This window comes from Penicillium daleae, assembly GCF_028827525.1.
Source record: "Penicillium daleae strain IBT 16125 chromosome Unknown utg000009l_segment0_segment0, whole genome shotgun sequence".
In the NCBI taxonomy this organism is placed as follows: Eukaryota; Fungi; Ascomycota; class Eurotiomycetes; order Eurotiales; family Aspergillaceae; genus Penicillium; species Penicillium daleae.
The window spans coordinates 1,926,069-1,951,468 of record NW_026623157.1 but is presented as its reverse complement, the minus strand read 5'-3'; the positions used below and the strand labels follow the sequence as shown (position 1 = coordinate 1,951,468).

Sequence of the window (25,400 nt, the reverse complement as noted above, 5' to 3'; positions counted from 1 at the left end):
TACAGCGTCAATGGTCAACTAAAAAGAAGTATTCCTTATGACAAGTAGTGGTCATCTCCTGTTCAGGATTAATTTCTTCCAGATATCAAATGAAACTAATGTCCTACCCGTGTCGTAGCCTGGCCGACCTCACCGAACTGACCTACCCACCGGGCTAGATGGAGGGACTAGAAGGTCTCGCACCACCTTCTCCAATGCCTCTGCTTTAAATGGATACCTTGCGTGCTGAACCCGGACACTTCGAGTGAAGCAGAGACTTAGTGCCGTCAGCTTACGAAAGACCTAACTGGTCCGGATGGGTTTTATGAAAAATTGACATTGTGCAAAAACTAGTAGGTAGGCCTGAAAACCACGTCCATGATGGATCGACCAGATGCAAGAAAACCCAGCTATTCAACAAATGACAGTCTTCCCTACCATTTGGCCTTCAGCCACACCCAAGAAGATATCCACCTCTACCGATCATCAAGTCATAGAAAGCTTTTTGGTAACCGAACCCTCAGCCCAGAGTACAAAAGAATTAACTCCGATGAAACAATCATGCCGATCAAAAAATCCCCCGACCATGTTATCGTAAAGAAAAAAGCGTTGGGTGAGATCAGATGGCAGGTGTTCCCGTCTTTTCACTAGAGATTTCGGAGGAGGTCCGAATCCCTGGAGCCATGAAAACGGAATAAGGGCAGACAGATGATGATGAGTTGAGATGATCGATGATCTCGAGATGTAGAGAAGTACAGTGAAGTGAAGACTAATGGAGCATGCCATTCTCTCCTAGGGGACCTTCTCGTTCACGTTCGACCACCCATCATCCATCATCATCATCATCATCCTCCTCCTCGCCATCATTCAGAACATCCTCTCCATTTCCAAGAGAAACCCTGACGGGGCGACGTAGCTTTCTACGATGAACCGCCAAGGCCCTGCAAAGACCAGGAAACGCCATTAGCCAACTGACTCTTCCGTTGCCGCGGCGCCGGTTGCGCCGCTGCTCAGAATCGCGGCCATCACCATTGTGAAGGCGGCGTTGGTGCTCATGAGGGATGCCCTCTTCAGTTCTCTTCTTCCAAGAAGTAGTAGTTGCCAGCCAACTTCTGCTCCTGGTCCATCTGACTGTTGTACTTGTTGATACGAGGGCGGTAGCTGTTGGGGTCACGACGGAAAGTGACATCCAGATTCCGCAGGAACTTGTTGCAACCAGTGACCAGAGACTCAGGAGTGTTGGCGTGAGCGTCCACGGAAGGCTTTCCGTCGAAGACGATAACGCGGTCAGCCAGGTAGGTGGCCATAATGAAATCGTGCTCGACGATGAAGGCAGTCTTCTTAGTGTGCATGATGAAACGCTTGATAACGCGGGCAGCAACGATACGCTGCTCGGAGTCCAGGTAGGCACTGGGCTCGTCAATCAGGTAGATATCGGCAGGGATACCAAGGGCAAGGACGATGGCAACACGTTGCAACTCACCACCAGACAGGTTCTGAACCTCCTGGTCGATGAAGTCATCAAGCTTGAGCGGCTTGTAGACATCGGTCTGGAATTGTGGGGAAAGGAATGCAGCCTTGATACGCTTGAAGAAGAGCTGGCGGACAGTACCCTGGAACTTGGGGGTAATCTTCTGAGGCTTCATGCTGATGTTCATCTTGGGGACTGAACGGTTACCATCGGGCTTCTCGGCACCAGCCAGCATCTTACAGAAGGTGGTCTTTCCGGTTCCGTTCTCACCCATCATCACGATAATCTCGGAGTCAGTGAATTGACCGGCTTCAATCTTGAGGTGGAAGTTGCCGAGGGTCTTCTCCATGGCGGGATAGCCATATGCGTGTGCCTTGTCTGCAATGAAGTCGTCACCAGCCTCACTGAGGCGGAAAGTCAGAGACTCCTCACGGAAACGCAAGTTCTCGGTCGGGATATGACCGTCGAGGAAGATGTTGATACCCTCGCGAACGGACGAAGGGAGGGTAACAACACCGTAGACAGCAGGGCGACCGTAGAGAACGCAGATGAAATCGGAAAGATAATCAAGAACCGAAAGATCGTGCTCGACGACAATGACGTAGTCATCGGGACGGAGAAGGCCACGGATGGTACGGGCAGCAGCCAGACGCTGCTTGACATCAAGATAAGACGAGGGCTCGTCAAACATGTACCTATAGATTTGGTAAGTGGAATGATCCAAGTGCAATTCGGATTCTCAAAAACTTACACATCGGCCTTCTGGACACAGACCAGGCCAATGGCGAAACGCTGCAGCTCACCACCAGACAGGTGACCAATGTCACGGTCCGCAACCTGGTTCAGTTCTAAATTTTGTAAATTGATTAGTCTTTTGTCTAGAATTAAGAGAAATGAGATTCCATACCAAGCACATCCATGATCTCCTGCATGTTGTCCAGCTGGTCACGAGCCTTGATGAGATCCTTGACGCCCTGGACGGGACCCTTGACGGCGCGGGGAATCTGATCGACATACTGAGGCTTGACAACAGCCTTCAGGTTGTCTTCCAGGACCTTGGTGAAGTAGTCTATTTACTTGGTCAGTCATAGCCGTTCACTGATCATGTTGGCTTGATTTCACGGACTCTGCAGCTCGGAACCACGGAAATACTTCAGAATCTCCTCCCAGTCAGGAGGGTTATCGTAGCGGCCCAGGTTAGGCTTCAGCTTGCCACTCAGAATCTTCAGCGCGGTACTCTTTCCGATACCGTTTGTTCCAACGAGACCGAGGACCTGACCGGGACGGGGCATGGGCAGACGGTGAAGCTTGAAGCTGTTGGCGGAGTAACGGTGGGTGACCTGGCTCTCCAGGTTGGTGGGCAGGTTGATAATATTGATGGCGCCGAAAGGACACTTCTTGGGGCAAATACCACAACCGATGCAAAGGCTCTCGGAAATGAAGGCGATCTTCGAATCGGAGGCCACTTCAATGCAAAGCTTACCCGTGCGGACCACGGGGCAAGACTTCTTGCACTCCTGACGACATTTCTGTAGCACATCAAGTCAGCCTCTGTGAAATCAAGTCAAACCGTTGTTCCAGATCCATACCTTCGGTTTGCACTGTAGATCAAGAACATTTGAGGTAAGCCGGCCATGAACGAGGTATTCAAAACGCGAGGATTGCAGTTAGCGGGGTAGTCAGTGACGAACCTTGTCGCTGTTGACAATGGCAATACTAGAGGCAAGATGATCGTTAGAAATGCGCAAGTCTTCTTTGGAGAAGCTAGCTGAACATACCGAGTAAGCTTGTCAGACATGGTGGCGGCTTTGAGTCTCAAAGAACCACGATCAAGTTTCAGAGGCGGGTATCCAGAGATTGACAGCGGAGGTTGTCGCGTGCAAGGACCATCAGATCAGGCGGAGAAAACGCCGGCGCTGGCAAAGGAATCGGGCGCAGAGTAGCACCAAGTTTCTGCGCAGACTTGAACTGACGGGTGAAAGGCAGAGCAATCGCGACGACGAGAGGGGCAAATTGAACGCTTTCTTTCCAGATTATTGTGGGCGAGTCTGCCTGAGGCCACAAACAAGTGACCGCCCTGAATGGGCGCATTATTTCGCATGACGCTGATTGGTGGGGCAGAACGGGGCGGAAAAAAGGTTCCTGCGGGTCTAGCTGACTTAATCCGACAACGTGACACAGGATGGTCACGGGACTGCCAGCTGGTCGAGAAGCGAAGACACTAGTCCCAAAGAAGAGAGTTGTTGCTGCCTGAGGGCCGAGGCCGCCAAGCCGATCGTTCTGCAAACCAAACCAAACCGAATCAAACCTCCCCCAACTCTTCTCCCTCACTCGTCTCTACCTGCCACAGCCGCACGCCGTCACCGCAGCTCCCCCCGCCCACCATTCCTTTCTCACCTTGATACGCTAACCTCCCCTCTTGCGGGGTCACCGCGCTATGGAGCGTAAGTGAATTTTCCCCTCTTTTCCTCAAAGCGCGGGTGTATTGCTTGACCGGGTTGCCCGCGTACTTCTCCGCGTTGCTCGACCCACTGTCAGAATCCCCCGATTTTCCTATTGTTCCTCGGGATCGAGGCGTTCCTTGACTTGTTTTGACGTATGTTGGATGGAATCGCTCTCTGAGCGTGGGTTGTCGTTGTCAATCTCCTCGTGGCTGCTTCCCCAGTCCTGCTCACGCCCAATCCACCCCGTTATCAAAAACCATCATATGTCATCAATCTTGATATGCTGTGTGACTCCACCGATATCAAGCTCAATTGCTCTGCGGTTTGAGTCGCGTATCATTTCTTCACGGTCTCTCGTGTCTTTGGCGTGTCTCCTTCTCGGAATTGAGCTTCAATGCTAACTGCCCCTCCTGTCATAGCCTCCAGCATGGTGATCCCATCGGGTCAAGAACCTCTTACCTCCTCCAGTATGCCAAATGGCTACTCACATTCCAGTATGGATGAAGACGCACCCGCAGAGCTCGACATCACCCCTAAGAGCGAGCCAAATGCCTACGGGCTCATCGAGTCGCATCCCGTCTCCGAGTCCTCCCCCGAACCTGATGCCGCGGACGACTCGTATGAGGCCGAGTCTCCAGCTTCAGATGGAGAAGATGAAGACGTTGTGATGGAAAACAGTGGGGATGATATCGGTCAATACAGCCGTGAAAACTCTACATCGCCCGAACCAGACCGCGGCGTCAAGCGAAAATCGTCGCCGCCAGACGAAGTCGAGTTCATGCGACAAAATCCCGATCTGTATGGCCTTCGTCGAAGTGGTCGCGCACGTCAAACACGTCATCTCGTCGACTCGTCCGACTCTGACTCCGATGTCGTTGCGCCACGCTCCAAGCGCCGACGCAAGGAACCCTCCCAGCAACCTTCCAAGACATCACGGTCGGCTACAAATTCCTCATTCTCGGAATCTGACAGTGATGAGTACGGAGGAAAGGGTGCCCGCGCAAACAAGGCACGACGACGGCGTCTAAAGCAAGCCGCAAGCACAGAACCCTCCTTTGCTGAGGTGCGCTTCTCGACGCGGAATGCCTCCAAGGTGTCGAACTACAATGAAGACGAAGATGATGAGATCTTCGACGAAGATCCGGATGAAATCATGGACAGCTACTGGGCCCAAAACTACGTGGAGGACACCCGCCCTGCTGTTGATGTCGTTTTGAATCATCGGCTAAAGGAAGGCGTGGACCCCAAAAACCCAGATGTCGATCGCCAAGACTTTGAATTCTACATCAAGTGGCAGGACAAGTCACATGTTCATGCCACCTGGGAATCGAATGAGTCTCTTGCCAATTGTCGCAGCACGCGTCGTGCGGACAACTATGTACGTAAGGTGCTCAACGAAGAGCTTCGTCTGCTCCATGACCCCGACGCACCTCCAGAGGATCGAGAGAAGTGGAACCTTGATCGGGAACGTGATGTCGAGGCCATTGAAGACTACAAAAATGTCGAAAGAGTTATCGGTGTCCGAGAAGGGGAGGACGGCACGACTGAATATCTCGTGAAGTGGAAACGGCTGTTCTATGATTCGTGTACCTGGGAAGCCGAAGATCTGGTCAGTGATATTGCACAGAGTGAAATTGACCGTTTCATCGATCGCTCGGCTCGCGTGCCCGTCTCCGACAAGAACGAAACCAATCCAGCTACCCGCCGACCATTTGAGCGTATTCAAACCACGCCAGACTTCTTGAAGAATGGAGAACTCAAGGATTTCCAGATTAAAGGCCTGAATTTTTTGGCATTCAACTGGGTCAAAGACCGGAATGTGGTCCTGGCAGATGAGATGGGACTTGGAAAAACGGTACAGACTGTTTCTTTCATCAACTGGCTGCGTCATGTTCGGCGACAGCAAGGTCCTTTCATTGTCATTGTCCCCCTGTCAACCATGCCGGCATGGGCGGACACATTCGATAATTGGACCCCGGATTTGAATTATGTCGTCTACAATGGCAGCGAGAAGGCGCGTTCAGTTCTCCGGGATTACGAGTTGATGGTGGATGGTAACCCTAAGCGGCCAAAGTTCCACGTCCTCCTGACCACTTACGAATACGCCATGAACGACTCTCCCTTCCTCGGCCAGTTCAAATGGCAGTTCATGGCTGTTGACGAGGCCCACCGTCTTAAGAACCGTGATTCACAGCTTTACGTCAAGCTCAGTGAGTGGAAGTGCCAGGCACGTCTTCTCATCACTGGTACTCCCATCCAAAACAATTTGGCTGAGCTGTCCGCTCTCATGGACTTCCTCAGCCCCGGCATGGTTCACGTAGATGTCGATATGGATCTAAACTCAGAGCATGCGTCACAAAAGCTAGCCGAGTTGACCGATGCTATTCAACCATTTATGCTACGCCGTACCAAGTCCAAAGTGGAGTCGGATCTTCCTCCAAAGACTGAGAAGATCATTCGCGTGGAGCTTTCTGATGTCCAGTTGGAGTACTACAAGAACATCCTGACCAAGAACTACGCTGCTTTGAATGATGGTGCCAAAGGCGTGAAACAATCACTGCTGAATATCATGATGGAACTAAAGAAAGCGAGTAATCACCCGTTCATGTTCCCCAATGCAGAGGCAAGGATCTTGGAAGGCAGCACACGGCGAGAGGACATCCTTCGCGCCATGATAACCAGCAGTGGCAAGATGATGTTGTTGGATCAACTACTCCGCAAACTCAAGACCGACGGTCATCGCATCCTGATTTTCTGTCAAATGGTTGGCATGCTCAACATTCTCAGTGAATACATGGAATATCGTGGCTACAAGTATCAACGGCTTGATGGAACCATTCCTTCGGCTGCTCGTCGCCTGGCCATTGAACACTACAATGCCCCAGAGAGTACCGATTTCGCCTTCCTCCTCTCCACGAGAGCCGGTGGTCTTGGAATTAACTTGATGACCGCTGATACTGTCGTTCTCTTTGATTCCGATTGGAACCCTCAAGCCGATTTGCAAGCCATGGCACGAGCTCACCGCATCGGGCAAACCAAACCCGTGAGCGTCTACCGCCTTGTATCCAAAGATACTATCGAAGAGGAAGTTATTGAGAGAGCCCGGAACAAGCTCATGTTGGAATTTATCACAATCCAGCGTGGCGTGACCGACAAGGAAGCCACTGAGATGCAGAACAAGATGGCCCGCGTGGTCAACGAACCGAACTCCACGGAGGATATCTCCCGCATCCTCAAACGTCGTGGCCAGAAGATGTTCGAGCAAACTGATAACCAGAAGAAACTTGAGCAACTTGATATTGACTCCGTTCTCGCAAACGCAGAACTTCACCACACTGAGCAGGAGGAATCGATCCAGGCAGACGGTGGTGAAGAATTCTTGAAAGCCTTTGACTTTGTCGACATCAAGGTCGATGATCTCACTTGGGATGACATCATTCCTGCAGATCAGCTCGAGGAGATTAAAGCAGAAGAGAAACGCAAGGCCGATGAGAGGTATCTTGCGGAGGTTATTGAGGAGAACCGGCCTCGGAAACGCCATGCGCCTGCTGAATCGAAAGAAACTCGGGGAGAACGCCAGGCCAAGCGTCAGGCAAGGGCACAAGTCGCTTTGGACGATGATGAGGATGACAGCAGCTCCCTAGATCCAAAGCGTCCTCTGGAAGAAAAGGAATACCGTTCTCTTTCACGGGCCTTCCTGCGTTATGGTGATTGGGCAGATTGCGAAGAGCTCATTGTCGAGGATGCTCGGCTGCAAAATCGGGACCGAGAAACGGTTTATGCGGCTCTTCGTGAGATCACGGACAAGGCGACCTCACTTGTCCAAGAGAACCTGGCCCAAATGGAGGCTATCAAGCAGTCTGGCAAGAACTTGACGAAGAAAGAACAAAAGGCTGTTCTCTTTGACCATCACGGTGTGAAGCGCCTCAATGCCTGGACCATCGTCGACCGGCCGCCTGATATGCGCCTTATTCGGAAAATTACTACTGCTCTGCCGGATTTCAAGACCTTCCGTCTTCCAGAAGCCACCAAGTTGGCTGATTACAGCTGCCCATGGGGTGCTCGTGAGGATGGAATGCTCCTAGTTGGCATTGCACGTCATGGATTTGGCGCTTGGACACAAATTCGAGATGATGTGGATCTGGGCCTTGGTGATAAGTTCTTCCTGGAGGAACACCGCGTGGAGCGAAAGACCCAGCGTGCCCAAGGGGATGAAAAGTCTACCAAGTCACCGGGAGCTGTCCATCTCGTCCGCCGTGCCGAGTATCTGCTCTCTGTCATGAGGAACAAACACAGCAACGGCAGCAATCTCAACGCGAGAAGAGCGGTTGAGAATCATCACCGGAACAACAAGCGGAACTCGCGCGTTGGCAGTGGTAGCGTTTCCGCATCTCCTGCTCCCCCTGCTCGCAAGGGTCACCGGGAAGCTGAGCGATCAAGACCTCGTTCCCACACACATGGTAGCCGTGACTCCGGTGATCGTCACCATACCCCAAGCCATGACCGCCCAAGGTCAGGTCAGGATGGTGACCGCCCTCGCCACCGTCCCTCTGACGCGGCCAACGATGAGCACCGTCGTCGCAAGAGTCACGAGAATGGCAGCTCGAGCAAAGAAGACATGGCCAAAGCGTTCTTCCGCCCCATCGTGCCAAATCTTAAGCAGGTCTCCATGATCACAGCGAAGAACTATCCCAACAAACATGAACGGGCTGTCAAGCTCCGCAACACGATTGTGAAGATTGGGAAGTTCATTCGCAACACGCTGGAAGGTGAACAGTCTATGCCTTCCCTTGAGAAACGTCTGTGGTAAGTATTGATTCAACCAGTATTGCTGGGCGATCTGTTGATTCGAAATTTAGGGATTATGTTTCCGCCAACTATTGGCCCAACAAGGAGGCCAGCGGATCCAAACTTCAACAGATGTTTGATAAGGTCATGGAAGCCAGTAAGCTCGAGGGTGAGAAGAGATCGAACGGTTCATGATCCAAAAAGATCCGCTCAATAGCTCTGCCGGGCTGATCTTTTTTTTCTCGTGCATGATGACACGACATACATGTTGAGGAGTGTTGGCCATGTTCCCGGTCTTCGACATCTGGACACCTAAACCGCCAGCTCCCTCCTCCCCCTACTCCTTCCCTATCCCTCCCAGCTAGGCCGGTGTTAATCAACCAGATGAGATGTCAAGGACCTTTCTTTTTGATTAAAAGTACATATGAATGCGAGGAGTTGCATGGCATTGCTACGGCGTCGGAATGGGTTGCGATTCACGCAACCAAAAAATGCTTACAAAGCATGAATAGGAGAATTCCGATCTGTTTTATTTGAATATGATTCGAACGTCAAGACGATATTTGCATGGTGTGCTTGGTGCTCTTTTGTATTTCCGGGGTGTCATTTCCTAAGCTTCTTACCTTTGCTTTCTGTTGGCAGACCATTGTCCACCCATAACACATCTCTCTACTGAGAATTCGCTGAAATGGGCTACGTTTGGTCTGCCGTCAGTAATCTCTTGATTTCGTTTCTGTTTCCTTTTGAAATCTTCTCGTTTTGTCGCATCGCCCCGGTCTCATTTTCTGCGATATTGTCCCCTGGGCCACGGCCGTTTCCTTTCCTGTTGTTACTTTTACATGTATCCTATGGAGTGGCTACCATGGCGTCGATTGATATTATGGCTCAATCAGGAGATCATTGAACTAGTCAAGAGCACTAGTTATGCTTCATAATTCCTTCTCTTCCTTGTTAGATTCAAATACGCACTGCTTAGATCCTAAAGGTAGGAATACCTAGCTGTTCGCGGCTCCAGCCTCTTAGGTAGTTTGAGGGCGCTACCAACTCTGAGTTATGCATGTCAGGGCGAGTAACAGATAGAGCCACCTATGTTAACATTGGGATGGTATGCAGGAAATAAAAGACAGACTAGAAAGAGTCTGAGACTCAACATTTCAGAAAAACGATCAATCCCCGAGAGACATTGATAGAAGATAAAGGATATATTCGTACAGATATTCGTTCCGCTTTGCCTTCTCACTCCCTTTTCAAAAAGCAGGTATCCCAAGGCTATCGCAACGCCAGTCACGCCATGAAGAAATAAAAATATAGAGATAACAAGATATTAATGCAGGGCCGGGAAAATTAGGCCGCAGCATCGGCCTCACCTTCGGCGTTCTCCGCCGACTTGGCCTGTAATTGCTCCTGCTGTTGCTTGAAATGCAATTGCTGGTGCTGGAGCTTTTCCAAACTAGTAGCCAGCTTTCCTGGCGCCGTTGGAGGAGCGCCGATATCGCCAACAAGAGCGCTGAAGAGCCGCAGCTCAGCTTCGATCACATCGTCAAATACAGCATCCTTCTCCAGCCAGGCTTGCTCACGCTTTGGTCGAAGCTCGACCCATTCAGATTTGAGCTGTGCGGTCTCTTTTTCTGCCCAGAATATCTGGCGGCGGAGGAGCCGGTATAGATCGCGTGGGGCCATGGTGACCTCGCGGTCATCAAAGCCGAGCTCTGGCCCGAATTCTGGAATGCTTGTCTCCTCTGTGTCATCGTGTGCGGTGATGGTCGTCAATACAGGCTCATTGAGGTGCTCTGTTTCGCTGCCAGGCTCTCTTGCAGGCTGGGAGAGCTTGAGGCGAATTCGTTGGAGCTTCGAGGCTGGGGTACCGGTCATGCTGCCAACGGCCGCGGCCTTGACCTCGGTCGGGCGCAGATTGTCGAGTTCGTGCACAGAGCGCATGTGCTTTGTGAGGGCATCCGAGCGGGTGAAATTACGATCACACTCTGATGCAGTATGTTAGAAAGGGGAAACTAAACGAAACAAAGGAGGTAGTAGGTGAGGGAGAGGAAGGCGGGGAGTGACGCACCAGGGAGGGTGCAGTAGAAAGGTTTCTCTCGAGTATGGCTCCTCATATGCGCACGTAAGGCATATGCGCTGGCATGCGTTTGACCTTTACGGGAGCAATCCATCCACTCGCACGAGTACCGCTTCTGCCGGGTCCCGATATGCTCGTGATGGATATGTTGCACCAGGCCATCCATATTGCCGAGGTCACCTGCCGTGCATCCATCCCACTGACACACAGTTACTTGATCGCCGCTCTGGCCGCTGTAATCATCCTCTTGGGTGTTGCCGCCCAGCGCAGCACCAAAGAGGAGAGGGGAGTTCGGGAGGTCGCCGGAGGTGTCGGAGGAGATGGAGGCTGTTGGTGAGGGTGGAGGTGGGATCTCGTCTTGGAGAGACGACATGGGGGTGTGGCGGTCCCAGGAAGCTACCCCTGTACGACGGCGCTTTGATGGGGGCATATTCGAAGCTGACGGCGATTGAGGGCGGCTCTCGTGCTTAACGGAGTCGCGATCTGAGTCGTCGGCAGTGCCGATGGACGACAAGGGGGAAGCTTCACGAGATGCCATAGTGGCGGTAATGACGGTAATTGACAAGGTTATATGGCCCAAATGACCAACTTGGGACGAGGATAGCAATTGCTGCAACGACTGACAAGAGACAGTCGCGCAGGTGGCTGGCGCAAGGCGAGGGACGATGGCGCATCACGTGATGGTGCTCCGAGCTCGAGTTGATTTTCTTTTTTTGTTTTTTGTTTCTTGTTTTCTCCTCTTTCCACTCCCCCCAACCACTGCAATGGCTGCAAAATCGGAGGAAATCCAACTAACTCGCTCACATTGAGCATAGCATGCCTTTTCTGTACTGACATTACTCTGGTAAGCACCTTTCTACCTTGGGCTTGCCCTTCCCCCGACCCTTGCTATTTGCATGATGAACGCAAAGAAGAATTCTGCAATTCAGACAATCTCCGTGCATTTCTTTCGGGTCTTGCTTTGTGAGATTGCATGTTGACTCTTCTACACTTGATCTGATCTACGCAATGCCATTTCACATCATGACATCAATTGCTATTATTTTCACTGCTAGAGTTGTCCGCTAACAACCTGTAAAGTATTTATCCAGTTAGGTTTCTCCCCTCAATACCGTGGCCCGGCGACTGTATGCTGCTTCAAGATGGCATCAATTTCAGCCATCTCCTCGTCCGTGAGCTTGTCGACTCCAGTCATATTCTGAACCAGCTTGTCAACAGTCGTACCGCCGGGAATGGGAATGATGGTGGGCATGCCGGGTTTGCCGCTGAGAGTGCGAATCCAAGCCAGAGCAATCTGGGATGGAGCAACATTCTTGCGAGAGGCTAGGCTGTTGACCTCGTTGATGAGATTCAGGTTTTGCTGGAAGTTTTCCTCTTTGAACCGTGACAGGTGTCGCCGGATGTCACCCTCGGGAATGTCATTCAGAGAGGTCACTGCACCTGTCCAGACACCGCGACCAAGAGGCGAGTAGGCAACGATGGGGATGTCGAGCTCCGCACAGGTCTTTGCAATGTCGTTCTCTAGAATTTCGGTCGACCAGAGCGACAGTTCCACCTCGACGGCGGCAATGGGATGAACTTTGTGTCTATGCAGGTAGTTAGTATAGATAGTTCAATAAATAGGTCATGGGCTTGCAACGTACGCTCTCCGGATAGTCTCCGCATCCACTTCACTGAGACCAATGCCACCAATCTTTCCCTCCTTCACATACTGCGCAAGGACCTCGATGGTGTGTTCAACGGGGAATTCGGGGTCCTGTCTGGCCACCTCGAAGATATCGACCTTTATCTTTCCATCCAACAGGCGTAGAGTCTCGTCAACGCTACGACGGATATTCGCTTCCGAGCCATCCGGAATCAACTGGCCGGGCTTCAATCCACCCTTGATGCTGAGAACAACCTTGTCTGCAGCCTCGGGGTATTTTGTGAAATACTTGTTCAGCAGGTGCATGGAGTTGTACTCTGGTGTGCCGTAGAGCTCACCACCATTCCAGAAGTTGGCACCGAGCTCTAAGGACTTGTTGAGGGTCTCGAAGCACACTTCCTGAGATGGTGGCTGGGCCTGCCAAGTCATTCCTGGACAGGAGTCAGTATAGACAACTCTCGTGAGAACCAAGGGAAGCTGGAAGAAAAGCCATACTCATAGTGCCATAGCCCGTTGGGCCAACCTCTTTTCCAACGAGAGTGGGCATTTTGTGTGTCGCCGTTGGTATTCAAAGCGGTAAATCTGGCGAGGAAGATATAATGAACAAAGTGCAAGGACTTCGATTGTTGACTAGTGGCAATGGAGGAGGTTAAGCGTTCGTAGAGCAGGGCTGCTGTGGCGGGCGGGCTTCTTATACCTGAGTCGCCCCTCACGAGTGAGTGGTAGATAATATGCCCCACCAATCCACGAATAAGCACCTTAACCCCGATTCCTGCAGAATGTCCGTTAGCAGTGTCATTCATGCAACAGCTCTACTAAACCGCGATTAATCCCGTGCTAAATACGCTCTACGGGGAAAGCTCCATGCGATGCCTCCTACCACGGCCGGGCCAATTGCGAGGAAATCTGTCAAAATTGGTGCATCGGAGTTAAGATTGCGTAGACCGAAGAACTAAACACCGCCGGGATGGAGATGCCATCTAAGTTGAGCATTTTAGGAAATACGGGGATAACTTAGTGGAAGCCGGCTCTTATTTGAATCAGGCAGGAATATTCTTGACAATGTTTTATTCCACAACTACAGCTACTGTGCTTGGATTCAAATACCTCGCAAGCTATAGACCTGACTAAATAACTCCCCGCCTATAGGAAGTAGCATTGCTAAACTATAAAAACATTTCATATAATATCACATCAAATCATTTCTCCTTTTCATTCCCCAAATTCAAAGATTAAACTTATCATCCAACCCAAGCTCATCCGAACTATCAACCGCATCTCGCCATCGCGACGCAAGCTCCGTCTCCACGGCAGCAAAGATAATCGGTAGATCTGAAGCAGAAAGCTTCTCTCCACTATGATATCCTGGTCCGATTTGAATGTTCTCAATTTGTTGTTGGTTTCCTTGTTTGATGGTAGCTGAGTACGTGACTCCGCTGGCACTGACGACTGGCGTCGCGTCGAGATTTATCGGTTTGCCATACTCAGCCTTGAAAAGGGAGCTCAGGATACCAGTAGCGGAGGGTGTTTCTGAAGATGTTTCTGAAGGTGTTTCTGAAGGTGTTTCGATAGGTGTTTCGATAGGTTTTTTTTCCGTGGGAGTTGGGTCTGAAACGCCCAGTAGGTCAAAGACCTCAGAAAGGTAACGTTCGGTATCGGGGATTAGTCTCTTTGCGAGAGTTAGCATGCACTTTTCAGGTGTCAGGATCAGGTGGCTAGCGTACCGGATCGCGAGGCTGCACAGCAGGCAGAGATTCGGCTTGATCTGCTGTTGTTGACGCCTGAATTGGATGCGCGCAAACAGTGGAGATGGCCAGCATTGCCAGAACTCCAATCAATGTCCAAGAAAATCTTTGTGATGGTAGCGACATTTTGTATAGAAGAGTTGTTGCTCTTAGGTTTTCCAGCGATTGAAGGGTGATTTGATGGATGGACTGGGGATAGGACGCGAAGGAAGTTGAAGAGCACTTGAAAGAGATCTTCCACAGGCGAGGTAGATCAGGATCCACTAATGATTCATATACCTTTATCCTGCAATCAGTGGAACAATATTTGCCCTCGTGTGGAATGAGGGCTTGAAACGCTCGGATGCCGATATGAGGCTAGTCTGGTCAAAGTGCCAGCCAAATTCATCCCCCAAGCCATCTAATTCCTCCGTTTACCTCTTCTTTGTTGCTATAGTACCTTCTCAAACTGCTTGGTCTTGAGGTTGTCATTTTTTCGATCTAGGGATGTTTCTGTTGAGTGCGGATCCTGGGAATGACAGCCTAGCATTCCAGAAGGTAAACCCAGACCCACATCAAAGCCGTTGCTAGGTCATAATGACAGGGTATGGTTCCTCAAGGGAAATTTTTGCCAGAATAAATCTTGTCGTTCAAACCGACGAGGAATGATGGAGTAGCGCACCATTATGTGTGATGCAATCTTGACAGCGGCTGATTCTTGGAAGCGACAGGATAGAGGTTACTCCAAGATACCTCATATAGTCTAACAGATCAACTCATCAGCATTATTTGCATGACGAACTACAGGCACAGGGACTGTTGGGTGTACCCAATGCGTCCGAGCAGACCAAAGTTCCAAAAGTAAAATTTACGAGCTTGATTCTCCGAGCTATGGGCTGTTCATCTATACACCATCATTGAAGCGGTAGTGATTCGTCCATCTCTGTTAGGAAGTATATCTCGTCAGTCCCATTCAAAGATAAAGACAATTTGGGCGACCATACCTTGTCAAATGGCTTTGAAGAATCGCAGAAACGAAGATCCGTCGCAAGGCGAATCACATTGTCAGGATCATGGTTGATTGTGGAAGCATGAATCTAGAACGCATGCCCGTTAGTCTAGTTCCAATCAAGTCCTTGTGCTAAGGTACATACCATGTGAGGCTTGTGCAGGACAACATCACCAGCCTCATAGGCCGAGACCAGCCATCGCCGGCCATGTGCCCGGGAAAATTCAGCCGGTGTCTCTGACAGGAGGCCCGTTGCCATCATATTCGAGTTGAAAGCCGACCGAGCCTCCTCATCTGTCAACCCAGCCTCCTTAGCCTTGACGAAGAATGCTTCCTCCATCTCGACTCCGATTCGGTCGCCTATGGCGCATAACTTAGTGACAGCCGATAAATGCCAGGTTCAAAAGCGGAACATACCATCTTCCAAATAAACCAGTCCTCCACCATTTAATTTGATGTCTCCCATCGGTACCCAGGCAGTAACACTGGTCGGTTCGCCATAGCGCAGGAAAATCTGGTCGTAGTGTACACCAATTGGCTTCGAGCCAGGAATGTTATTCCTCAACAACGTTCGGCGCAGACTGAGCGTGTTCTTGCCCCAGTCTGTGAACTTGGAGACAAAATCATATAGCGCTGGGTGTTTGCAGAACTTCTCGGCATACCAATCTTGATAATGGGCGTCCAAGGCGAGGTCGACAAAGGCCGCTGCACGATCTCCACCGGGCCTTCCATTACCACCAGTGTGGCCGGCACCAATGCCGGGATAGTCCTCGTGGGACTTTGCTGGGTCAAAAACGCCCTCGACGGGCTTGGTGCCAGGTTTGAGAACACCAGTTGACTCTAGGGAGGAGAAATATGACTCGCGGGCAGCAAGGACATCTTCGCGAGGGAGGATTTGCTTAAGAAAGAGATATCCGTCTTCATCATATCTCTTGCGCAGTTCTTCTACCGGGAGTGAAGGGTCGGACGGGCGCAGTAGCGCAGCATTCTCTGAGTTTAAGGGACCATCGTTGACGGCGAGCTGCTCTGCGATAAGGGCGACCATGTTTGACAAGTATTGCAAGACGTCAAACCGGGAGGATATCAAAAAGGTAGAAAGATACGGAAGGACATTTCGCAGTTGACAAGGACGAGACGAAATTTATATCTCGTCTGCAATCAGGTCTCCACGATGGCGGGGTAGACAAGTATTAATCTGGAATATCCAACCAAATCAACAAGGTGATCAGCTCTGCCCCGCATGTCCAACATGTTCGGCCTTATTCGTGGGGCTTTTGAAGCTCGTGGAATATCCGATGACTGCATTATGCCACGATGGATGGAGGCAGACGCAAAAGTAGTAAAATTCCCCGCACCTCCTGCGGAAAATGTTTACCCTTTTGGGGGGGGGGGGGAAGTGGGGTGGAGATCCGGTCCACCTGCGGAAATTATTACTCTATGCCTTCTTATAAAGGCAACATGACTGCTGCGGTGCAGTAATAGCTCGAAGACTGGTTCCACATGCCCCTGTGATCATCGTGATGTGGGAGTAGTGCGAGTAGCTTGTCGTTCAGATTCTGGCTGCCGAGAAGGTATATCGGGGGTGGGATTTTGAAATCCTTGGAGAGACTAAAGCTCAAAAACATGGAGGGGAACAGAGAGGTTGAACAAAATCGATACTACCTATGAATAGTGTTAAGTGTAGAGACGAAATGAAACTTCCTCAAAACGATCGAGGTGAATTTAAGCTCTTTTATATCTGTTACCCAGGAATTCGCTCAGAACAAGCTAAGACAAACGAGGAAGTATGCAGACATTAATACTCTACACCGAGAAGATAAAAACAGATTAGAGTACAGATTACAACTCTAATCTTCACATGTTCTCCTCTCTTACACCCATACATCGCATGTCATTAAATTTTTGATCTTTGGGCCAAGTATGCGTGTTGTTATGCCGTCTTGGGCGGCCTTTTAACATCTCCTTCGATGGCTCCAACTTCGACTCTAACAGATCTGGAAGTGAGTACTCATTGCTTTGACTCTGTTCATAGATCTCAAGCAAAGAGAATGAAGCGTTTGTTTTGAAAGATTGGTGTACGGAGAAGCTTCCTTATATTCATTCCAAGGCTCATGATGACATTTCCATATTGTAAATAACAATGCACGACGAAAAATGGCTTGATCGCTAACAAATGCAGATAGATTAACTCAAGAAGTCTACTTTCATGCATGTCCATCTTTATAATCGCTGAGATGCCAAGACTTCACTCCATCTTCAATGACCAATTCCTTCGTCGAGAAGACAATCGATTCGTACAAATCCTTCGCCGCTGCCCTTGCTTTCGCGTGCCAAGGTCCGCGACCCCCAAGCCTAGCATCCTCTCTGCTGCGCCAAATGCCTATTTCAAAATTAGCATAGTTCAAACCCACAATTATCTGTTCAATCAAAATGGAGAATTCATACAAGTTGCCAGATTTTGCCTCTCCTCGTTCTTCGTGCCGAACCAGTACTTCAACAAGCCTCCACTGGTAATAGCTTCCTGATGAGAATATGCATCCAGCGCATGAAGATGATCTTGATCAACACCCGGTTGAAGTTTGGACCGGAAAGACACCACGTAGAAAGACTGTCTCGTCCAGATGTGACCCTCTGCTTCCGCAAAGGTTTTCACAAGGTCAAATACCTCGTTCCAGTTAAATGACTCCAGATACTCCCCAGTGGCATAGTCATTGCGGACTGGTTTGAAGAATGATAGTGCTAGCGCGAGAAGACGACTTTGGGTATCTAGGGCCTCTAGATCTAAAAGGTGAGGAGCGTCATTGTACGGAGAGGCGATGAGGCGTGTATCTGCAATTGTTGAAGGAATCGATTGTTGCTCTTCCTGATCCCATTGGAGTTGGAGTGATGCTGCGCCGTTGAATTTGAGGTCATCAAAGTTTGATGAGATATGCGTATGAGGTCGAAGGTGCTTGAGGACCCTTTTCGTCTTTGATTGATCTTTGAGAGGGCCGAAGTTGGACGGTGCCTTTAGGACAGGAGTGACTGTCTCGACAGTCATGATTAAGACCCGGTATAAAAGAATTGATCTCCGAGCAGTCTATAGCGAAGCGGAATGCAAATTTGTACGCAGTGACGCAAGATAGGGTGTGCAATATCAAACAAAAAAGCCCGCTCGATGTCAGGTACGGAAACGAATGTAGGATATGTATGGACACAGCATAAAAAAAAAGACCAGCAAGATATCGCCACAAGACAAGGCCCCTTTATACTACAAGAACAGAGAATTCGTGCTCACCGCTACCACGGTCTCTCTTATTTGTACCACATTCCTTCCAATTGCGAAAGAACCGCTGAGCAAAAGGTACGGCTGGAGCACGCCATAAGGGACCGGGTGCCACCCTGACCTCCAAAGTTTGGGTCAGCGAAAAATCAGAATTTAAACTCCCAGTACTGTAACAATTGAAAATTGCCGTACACCCAGCGGCTTCGGGGGAAAATTATCTTCCGAAGGATCCTTCGAATAGTGTAATTTTATCTCTGTTCTAACTGGAACCAAATGGATTTTGTTGACGTGGTTCTCCACGTGTATGATACATAGTGTGCAAACCCTAAATGAGATAGTGGCGCGCGGCGTGGATCAGGGGGAAATGCTACGTCAATATTAGTGGACAAGCTATGGCTTCCTACAGGATGAGCAAATAAGATCCTGATTAGGCAAAGGATGTCGTTTGGTTTAGTCTCAAATCTCTGATTGGTCCTCTGTGGCCGATCTACTGTACAGAAATGGTATCACGTGCTCGATGTAGTATGGCAGCGAAATCTGCCTGAACCTGGTCTCCCCTGATCGTCACTGCCTTTTCAACGCCCAGAATAAAAAAAAAAAATGCTCAGACCTGCAAGTGCATAGCAAAATAAAAATCATAATAATGGACAACGGCACAGGCCTTATGGCTTGGGAGGTGGACCCATCTTGCCATTCCCGGTGTCAACCTTCTTCTTGGGCGGAAGAGCCGGCACCTTGAACCCGTCGCGATCCTTTTGAGTATTGATGCTGCTCTGGCCGCCACCAACCTGGGTGAATGTTCCAGAATTGAACCAGCGGTCTTCATCGGCCTTGCGCTTGCGGTTCATCTCGGCCTGCACCTTAGGATCGACTAGTTCCAGGCCCTGGACGGGAGTGAAAGCAATCGTACTGGCAGTACCTGCGGTGGCCGACAAGGATCCGACACCTGATGAACGGAGACCCTTGGACTGTAGTACACTCGCAGTGCCAGCGGAGCCACCCTGGCCAAAGCCACGCAATGACGACGCAGTACCACCGACGGGGGTAGCTGCGCCCCATCCCTTGTTGTTCTTACTGAGCTTGGCGCGAGTACGCTGGTCGATCTGAGTTGCGCGAATACGGCCGTCGTTCTGTTGGCCCAGCATGCCCAGCCCGACGGTACCTTCGCCAGTGCCGTATCCAACTTCTGCCTCCTCCTTGCCAAAAGCCACGCGGTTCTGCGCCTTTCGTAGCTCGGTCATGGCGACGGCCTCCTTGGCCTTGCGTGCACGTCGTCCACCGCGTTTCCGGGAAGGCTTGTCATCAGGTGCAGGAAGCGCCTTGATTCCAGAGTTTGGCGCAGGTTCCGTCAGTTTCTCCAATCGCTTGAAACATTGCTCTTTGAGTTCCTCGCCCAGCGAGCCGTCCTTGTTGTAGTTTGCGATATCCGCACGTGTAGCCAGAACCATCTTCGCAGCGACGATCCGGATAGCTTGCTTCTTCAGATCACTCGGCACCTCTTGGATCAACGGGGAATCGTACAAGAAGCCCTGTGAGCGAATACCGATATTTGTAGCAAACCCAAGGCCCTCTTGCCTCCGTGAGCCTTGTGCACCCAGATTACATGCGGGAATCTTGGCTAGTTCGCGCAAACCACCAGTCTGATTGAGGAACTGCGCAGCCGTATGGGCACCAATGAGTGCCGCCAGATTGGGGGCAATCGAGTTCACACGAGACCGGATACTTTCTGTCAGAGCAGTGCGCTCACGGTCAAGCTTGAGAATTCTCTCGCAGGTGTCGAGGACCACTTTGAGCTCCGAGTCAGTCATCTCCCGGCCACGGGTTGTTGTGCCTTCCACCGCAACGACCATAAGGGTAGGTCCATCCAGCACAGACTTGAGTGACTCGCCGGCCATATTGTCTGCCGAGTTCGAAATGGCTTTGATATCATCGAGAGGTCCATTCTTGAGGATGGCGACCGTTTTCGCGTATTTAATCGAGTTCGTGACGAGGGTTTCTAGTTCGGGGAATCGAATGGAATAGTGATCGCGCAGGGCTTTGTGTAGCCGGGTCAGTTCGTCGGCGGTCTCGATGGAGAGGTCGAACTCGTTCGACGGCTTTGCGCTTTGTTCTGGGACTTGCTCCTCCATGAGGTCTTCCTGTTCGATCTGCTCCTCATCCTGGAAGTCTTCGTCCTCCTCGAAGTCGCGCAACAGCTCGTCGGCGGCCGACATGATGGCGGGAGGATAAGATGATCAAGTGAATACTAAGAAAGTAGTCAAGCACACCCTAGACGCCACCGGGCCAGACACAAATTGGGATAAGAAATCGAAGCAGCAACCGTGAAACTGCGGCGGAAGAGCTGCGCTTAGTCATGGGGGGAGCTCGAAAGTTTGCGGGTGGCGAGTTGGACCAGAAGCGCAGGCCTGTCGATTTCATCGGCGACTTGTGATAATCGCGACCGCAGCACCTATACCACTCAGTTCGGGCTGAGAGGGGCCATTGTGGTTTTTTTGTGATTAAGAGCTACCTGCACTTCGGAGCTCTTAAGTCTCCTTTCTTTCCACTCTCACTGTCCCACTTCATATCTCAGCTCGGAAGCAAATTCCAGCCAACTCTCTCCGACACGGTCTCCAAATTACGGCACGTTTCTACGCACTCTTTCAAGTCGTCACACTCCCACAACCACCTTCACCATGGAGGCTTCGCGAGGCCCTCCCCGGGTCAAGAACAAGGCCCCGGCGCCAATCCAGATCTCCGCAGAGCAGCTGCTGCGCGAGGCTGTTGATCGCCAGGAACCCGGTCTTCAGGCGCCGACCCAGCGCTTCGCGGATCTCGAGGAATTACACGAGTACCAAGGCCGAAAGCGCAAGGAATTCGAAGACTATGTGCGGCGGAACCGCATTAATATGAACAACTGGATGCGCTATGCCGCCTGGGAATTGGAACAGAAGGAATTCCGTCGGGCGCGCTCAATCTTTGAGCGCGCACTGGACGTGGACTCGACCTCCGTCGTGCTATGGATTCGCTATATCGAAGCCGAGATGAAAACTCGCAACATCAATCACGCCCGCAACCTCCTCGACCGTGCCGTGACGATCCTACCGCGCGTGGACAAGCTCTGGTATAAGTATGTGTACATGGAAGAGACGCTGGGCAATATTCCAGGTACTCGCCAAGTGTTTGAGCGATGGATGTCATGGGAGCCTGAAGAGGGTGCGTGGAGCGCATACATCAAGCTGGAGAAGCGATACAACGAGTTTGAGCGAGCACGGGCGATCTTCCAGCGCTTCACCATTGTTCATCCCGAGCCGAAGAACTGGATCAAGTGGGCTCGGTTCGAGGAGGAGTCTGGCACAAGCGATCTAGTACGCGAGGTTTATGGGTTGGCCATCGAGACACTGGGCGAGGATTTCATGGATGAGAAGCTCTTCGCGGCTTATGCCAAGTTCGAGGCCAAGTTGAAAGAATACGAGCGTGCGCGGGCAATTTACAAATATGCCCTTGATCGCCTGCCACGGTCCAAGTCGATGACCCTACACAAGGCCTATACCACCTTTGAAAAACAATTCGGTGATCGGGAAGGTGTGGAGGATGTCATTTTGTCCAAGCGCCGTGTTCAATATGAGGAGCAGCTGAAGGAGAACCCCCGGAATTACGATATCTGGTTCGACTTTGCACGACTCGAAGAAACCGCCGGTGACCCCGAGCGCGTACGGGATACCTACGAGCGAGCAATTGCGCAAATCCCACCGTCACAAGAGAAGCGACACTGGCGCCGGTATATTTACCTCTGGATTTTCTACGCCGTGTGGGAAGAGATGGAAGCCAAGGATATGGACCGCGCACGACAGATCTACCAAGAATGCATCAAGCTGATCCCGCACAAAAAGTTCACGTTTGCCAAGGTGTGGCTCATGAAGGCGCAGTTTGAGATTCGACAAATGGAGCTACAGGCCGCACGCAAGACGCTAGGCCAAGCCATCGGTATGTGTCCGAAGGACAAGCTCTTCCGCGGCTATATTGAACTCGAGCGGCAATTGTTCGAGTTTGTGCGGTGCCGAACCCTGTACGAGAAGCAGATCGAGTGGAATTCCTCCAACAGCCAGGCCTGGATTCAGTATGCGGAGCTTGAACGCGGGCTGGATGATTTGGAGCGGACGCGGGCGCTCTACGAACTCGGTATTGACCAGCCGACGCTCGACATGCCCGAGCTCGTGTGGAAGTCTTACATTGACTTCGAGGAGTATGAGGGTGAGTATGACCGAGTTCGCGCGTTGTACGAGCGTCTCCTCTCCAAGACGGATCATGTCAAGGTCTGGATCAACTATGCCCGGTTCGAGATCAACATACCCGAAGACGAGGAAGAGGAGGAAGAGGACGAAGAAGCCCGGCCAGTCAGCGAGGAAGCCAAGCGTCGGGCACGGGCAGTGTTCGAGCGGGCGCACAAGGTGTTCAAGGACAAGGAGCTCAAGGAAGAGGTATGTAAACTCCACCTTGCTTTACTTTCTATTCTCCGTCATATATGGTACGACTTGTTTGGGACTCTGGCTAACGCTGACACAGCGAGTGGAACTTCTCAATGCCTGGCGGTCATTCGAGAACACGCACGGATCGCCCGAGGACATCGACAAGATCGAGAAACAAATGCCGCGGCGGGTCAAGAAGCGCCGCAAGTTGGAGGACGACCGGTACGAGGAGTACATGGACTACGTGTTCCCGGCCGACGACAAGTCCGCCGCGAACCTGTCTCGGCTGCTCCAGCGGGCCCACCAGTGGAAGCAAACTCAGGGTTGACGAGTGGAGGGAGCGATGTGTCTGTGTCTGTGACTGTGACTGTGACTGTGACTGTGTTCGATATGAATATCTGGATCTGGATTTGGGCCAGGACGTGTTGGCCTTCTTCCCGGGTGTTTTACCAGAGGACTGTAATTTCCCACTGCTTGGCGGTGCTTCAAAATGCGACGGGTTCTTCCGTGTTACCCTGGATGAACCGATCTTTCATCTCACCCGATCGCGGGATCAATTGAGATCTCGGGCTGCTGGCTTCTCCCATAAATACGTTTGATGGCTGAGATTCGTTGGACCTAGGATGATGCCTGTGCGACCAGCTCCTCCGACTCCATCCATTGTATTTGTAGCTAGGTACAGTCCTCCACACGTACTCCCGAGTAGGCACGGAATACAACGGAATACACCCATATTAGGTCCACGCTGAGTGACGAGGACTGTGCGCGACCTCTTTCATCGAGCAGCTATGGTATAAATAGCACCACAGCTGGAGGGCGTTCGTATAGACTGACCTGATGAGATGACAGCCTATTCGCAGTTCCTGGTTGGTGTTTCTTGCTTTGTCCCTTCTGCTTTAGAGTACTCCCCACCCAGGCAATTTAATCTGGCCTATGAGGGGGCCTGGTCTGATGTCGCCTCTGCGCGATCCTAGTCTACTAGGTACTACTAATAACATGTTCTAACTACGACGACTTTGTACTACCACGATAAGAAATAGAACTTACCTCATAAGCCATGACAGAATGACTCCATCGTAACTAACTAGCTTGTCGATCACTGTACGGAGTACTGTACCTCCATTCTACGCAACTCCGTCCTTCGTCCAGACTGTCCCCACTCGCGTAGGCGTTTGCCCATGAGGGCCCCATCCCCAAACGCCCGAACCGGCGCCAAGTGGAGGCCTCGAACCCCTTTGGAGGTTGGGGCGAAACACGGGGGCTTGCTAGCCTTCCATGAAAATTCCATGGGCCAGGAAAGTGCCGGTCAGACAGGGAACCTATCCAACTGTACCCCTCGATGGGCATAGAGCACTGGTAGTTGAACTCGATATGACAAACTTTTTCTCGATCAAGTCTGAGAGTCACGAGTGGGAGTCTCGCGCATTACGATAGGATCAATGTTAGCCGCTGACACCGAAGTCATCACACCAGTGTCCAGTATGTCCAGTGTCGCTACTGTACTCCAACTGTCCTGTCTTCGTTTGGTCGAGCGATCGGCGCACGAGCCAAGTGTGATGGAGGGATTTCCAAGGTTTCTGGCACTCCACCGGACCAACCGTGGATCGCGAGGGAGCGCAGCGGCTGGGACTGGAAAAAAAAGGGGGAGAGATGGGACGGGTTTGTGGACAAACCGATTATGATTGAGGCCTTGTTTTTGGTTGTTTGTGTAGACTCCGTAAGGAGGGGGTGAACCTTGCATTGGATGGGTCGTTGCGGTCTGAGCTGCAGATGGAAAAAGAGAAAATGAGGAAACGAGGGGAGGATGAGTTGTTTGGTTCCTGGGCCCACTGGACCAGGGACCTGGTCAGGAACAGGCACGGGAACGGGAACGGGAGACGAGAACTACAGCCATCAACTACCGTATGAGAGGGAGAATGAGCTCTACCAGGAAGTGATACATGTATAGAAATCATTCTCGAGCATCGGAGTATTCTGCAGAGCATACCTACTCCGTAGAATCCACCACATAATGTCCCAATAATTCCCTTAGCTGACTCGAGTATCGCAGATCCGACCAAAAGGAAATGAAATTATGACGAAATGGGCTGTTCAGGGGGATCCTCGCTAAAGAGTCAGTCACTTGAGTCGTCAGGACTCGTGTCACTGGACTGGACTGTCTCGGCCTGACAAGTGCCTGAGAACCTCCTCCCGTTCCTAGTTAGGGGGCTCAACTGTGTCTCACCCGATCACCTCCCTCTTTCCCTACCCTCCCTCCCGCCGCCGCCTCCTCCTCCTCCTCCTCCTCCTCGAAATTGCCGACCTTGGTGTTGTCATCTGTTGTTCTCCCCCGGTGTGCTGTGCACTCATCCATTCGGTACGTTCTCATGTTTCTCTGTGATTTTCCTTGCCAGACAATCCAATACTCATCCTCGAACGACACAGCTTCCTCTTCGCCGCGACCTGTCGCTCCCTTCGTTCTCTACTCCCCCGATTTGCCTGCGCTTGCTGCAGACAATCCAATTCGCTTGTCCGATTCAATTCTGTGACTTGCGATCGCATCAATCATTATCA

General features: G+C 51.2%; 11 protein-coding genes across 11 annotated transcripts; 2 read left to right on the top strand and 9 right to left on the bottom strand.

Annotated features, from left to right (window-relative positions):
- Positions 1 to 805: 805 nt before the first annotated feature.
- N7458_011854 (uncharacterized protein) lies at positions 806 to 1,035 on the bottom strand (the record flags this gene model as incomplete). The annotated part of the gene is made up of 2 exons (XM_056915236.1): positions 806 to 920; positions 956 to 1,035. 2 exons carry the CDS (start codon positions 1,033 to 1,035, stop codon positions 806 to 808), a joined length of 195 nt encoding a protein of 64 aa, XP_056759990.1.
- A 14-nt stretch (positions 1,036 to 1,049) lies between these two features.
- Positions 1,050 to 3,248, bottom strand: N7458_011853 (ATP-binding cassette domain-containing protein; the record flags this gene model as incomplete). Its single annotated transcript, XM_056915235.1, has 7 exons — positions 1,050 to 2,145; positions 2,202 to 2,287; positions 2,365 to 2,519; positions 2,577 to 2,979; positions 3,040 to 3,051; positions 3,142 to 3,166; positions 3,229 to 3,248. The coding sequence occupies 7 exons, from the start codon at positions 3,246 to 3,248 to the stop codon at positions 1,050 to 1,052; spliced, it is 1,797 nt and encodes a 598-aa protein (XP_056759989.1).
- A 1,040-nt stretch (positions 3,249 to 4,288) lies between these two features.
- On the top strand, positions 4,289 to 8,877 carry N7458_011852 (chromatin-remodeling ATPase CHD1; the record flags this gene model as incomplete). Its single annotated transcript, XM_056915234.1, has 2 exons — positions 4,289 to 8,700; positions 8,754 to 8,877. The coding sequence occupies 2 exons, from the start codon at positions 4,289 to 4,291 to the stop codon at positions 8,875 to 8,877; spliced, it is 4,536 nt and encodes a 1,511-aa protein (XP_056759988.1).
- Positions 8,878 to 10,026: 1,149 nt separating this feature from the next.
- Positions 10,027 to 11,294, bottom strand: N7458_011851 (C2H2-type zinc finger protein; the record flags this gene model as incomplete). The annotated part of the gene is made up of 2 exons (XM_056915233.1): positions 10,027 to 10,664; positions 10,748 to 11,294. The coding sequence occupies 2 exons, from the start codon at positions 11,292 to 11,294 to the stop codon at positions 10,027 to 10,029; spliced, it is 1,185 nt and encodes a 394-aa protein (XP_056759987.1).
- A 567-nt stretch (positions 11,295 to 11,861) lies between these two features.
- Positions 11,862 to 12,948, bottom strand: N7458_011850 (aldo/keto reductase family protein; the record flags this gene model as incomplete). The annotated part of the gene is made up of 3 exons (XM_056915232.1): positions 11,862 to 12,342; positions 12,400 to 12,832; positions 12,897 to 12,948. 3 exons carry the CDS (start codon positions 12,946 to 12,948, stop codon positions 11,862 to 11,864), a joined length of 966 nt encoding a protein of 321 aa, XP_056759986.1.
- A 678-nt stretch (positions 12,949 to 13,626) lies between these two features.
- On the bottom strand, positions 13,627 to 14,272 carry N7458_011849 (uncharacterized protein; the record flags this gene model as incomplete). Its single annotated transcript, XM_056915231.1, has 2 exons — positions 13,627 to 14,070; positions 14,126 to 14,272. The coding sequence occupies 2 exons, from the start codon at positions 14,270 to 14,272 to the stop codon at positions 13,627 to 13,629; spliced, it is 591 nt and encodes a 196-aa protein (XP_056759985.1).
- A 767-nt stretch (positions 14,273 to 15,039) lies between these two features.
- On the bottom strand, positions 15,040 to 16,179 carry N7458_011848 (uncharacterized protein; the record flags this gene model as incomplete). The annotated part of the gene is made up of 3 exons (XM_056915230.1): positions 15,040 to 15,222; positions 15,280 to 15,494; positions 15,552 to 16,179. 3 exons carry the CDS (start codon positions 16,177 to 16,179, stop codon positions 15,040 to 15,042), a joined length of 1,026 nt encoding a protein of 341 aa, XP_056759984.1.
- Positions 16,180 to 17,338: 1,159 nt separating this feature from the next.
- On the bottom strand, positions 17,339 to 18,174 carry N7458_011847 (uncharacterized protein; the record flags this gene model as incomplete). The annotated part of the gene is made up of 2 exons (XM_056915229.1): positions 17,339 to 17,514; positions 17,580 to 18,174. The coding sequence occupies 2 exons, from the start codon at positions 18,172 to 18,174 to the stop codon at positions 17,339 to 17,341; spliced, it is 771 nt and encodes a 256-aa protein (XP_056759983.1).
- Positions 18,175 to 19,061: 887 nt separating this feature from the next.
- N7458_011846 (U4/U6-U5 snRNP complex subunit PRP31) lies at positions 19,062 to 20,612 on the bottom strand (the record flags this gene model as incomplete). The annotated part of the gene is made up of 1 exon (XM_056915228.1): positions 19,062 to 20,612. The coding sequence occupies one exon, from the start codon at positions 20,610 to 20,612 to the stop codon at positions 19,062 to 19,064; it is 1,551 nt and encodes a 516-aa protein (XP_056759982.1).
- Positions 20,613 to 21,074: 462 nt separating this feature from the next.
- clf1 (putative cell cycle control protein (Cwf4)) lies at positions 21,075 to 23,175 on the top strand (the record flags this gene model as incomplete). Its single annotated transcript, XM_056915227.1, has 2 exons — positions 21,075 to 22,859; positions 22,945 to 23,175. 2 exons carry the CDS (start codon positions 21,075 to 21,077, stop codon positions 23,173 to 23,175), a joined length of 2,016 nt encoding a protein of 671 aa, XP_056759981.1.
- A 1,814-nt stretch (positions 23,176 to 24,989) lies between these two features.
- N7458_011844 (uncharacterized protein) lies at positions 24,990 to 25,200 on the bottom strand (the record flags this gene model as incomplete). Its single annotated transcript, XM_056915226.1, has 2 exons — positions 24,990 to 25,043; positions 25,072 to 25,200. 2 exons carry the CDS (start codon positions 25,198 to 25,200, stop codon positions 24,990 to 24,992), a joined length of 183 nt encoding a protein of 60 aa, XP_056759980.1.
- Positions 25,201 to 25,400: the final 200 nt, after the last annotated feature.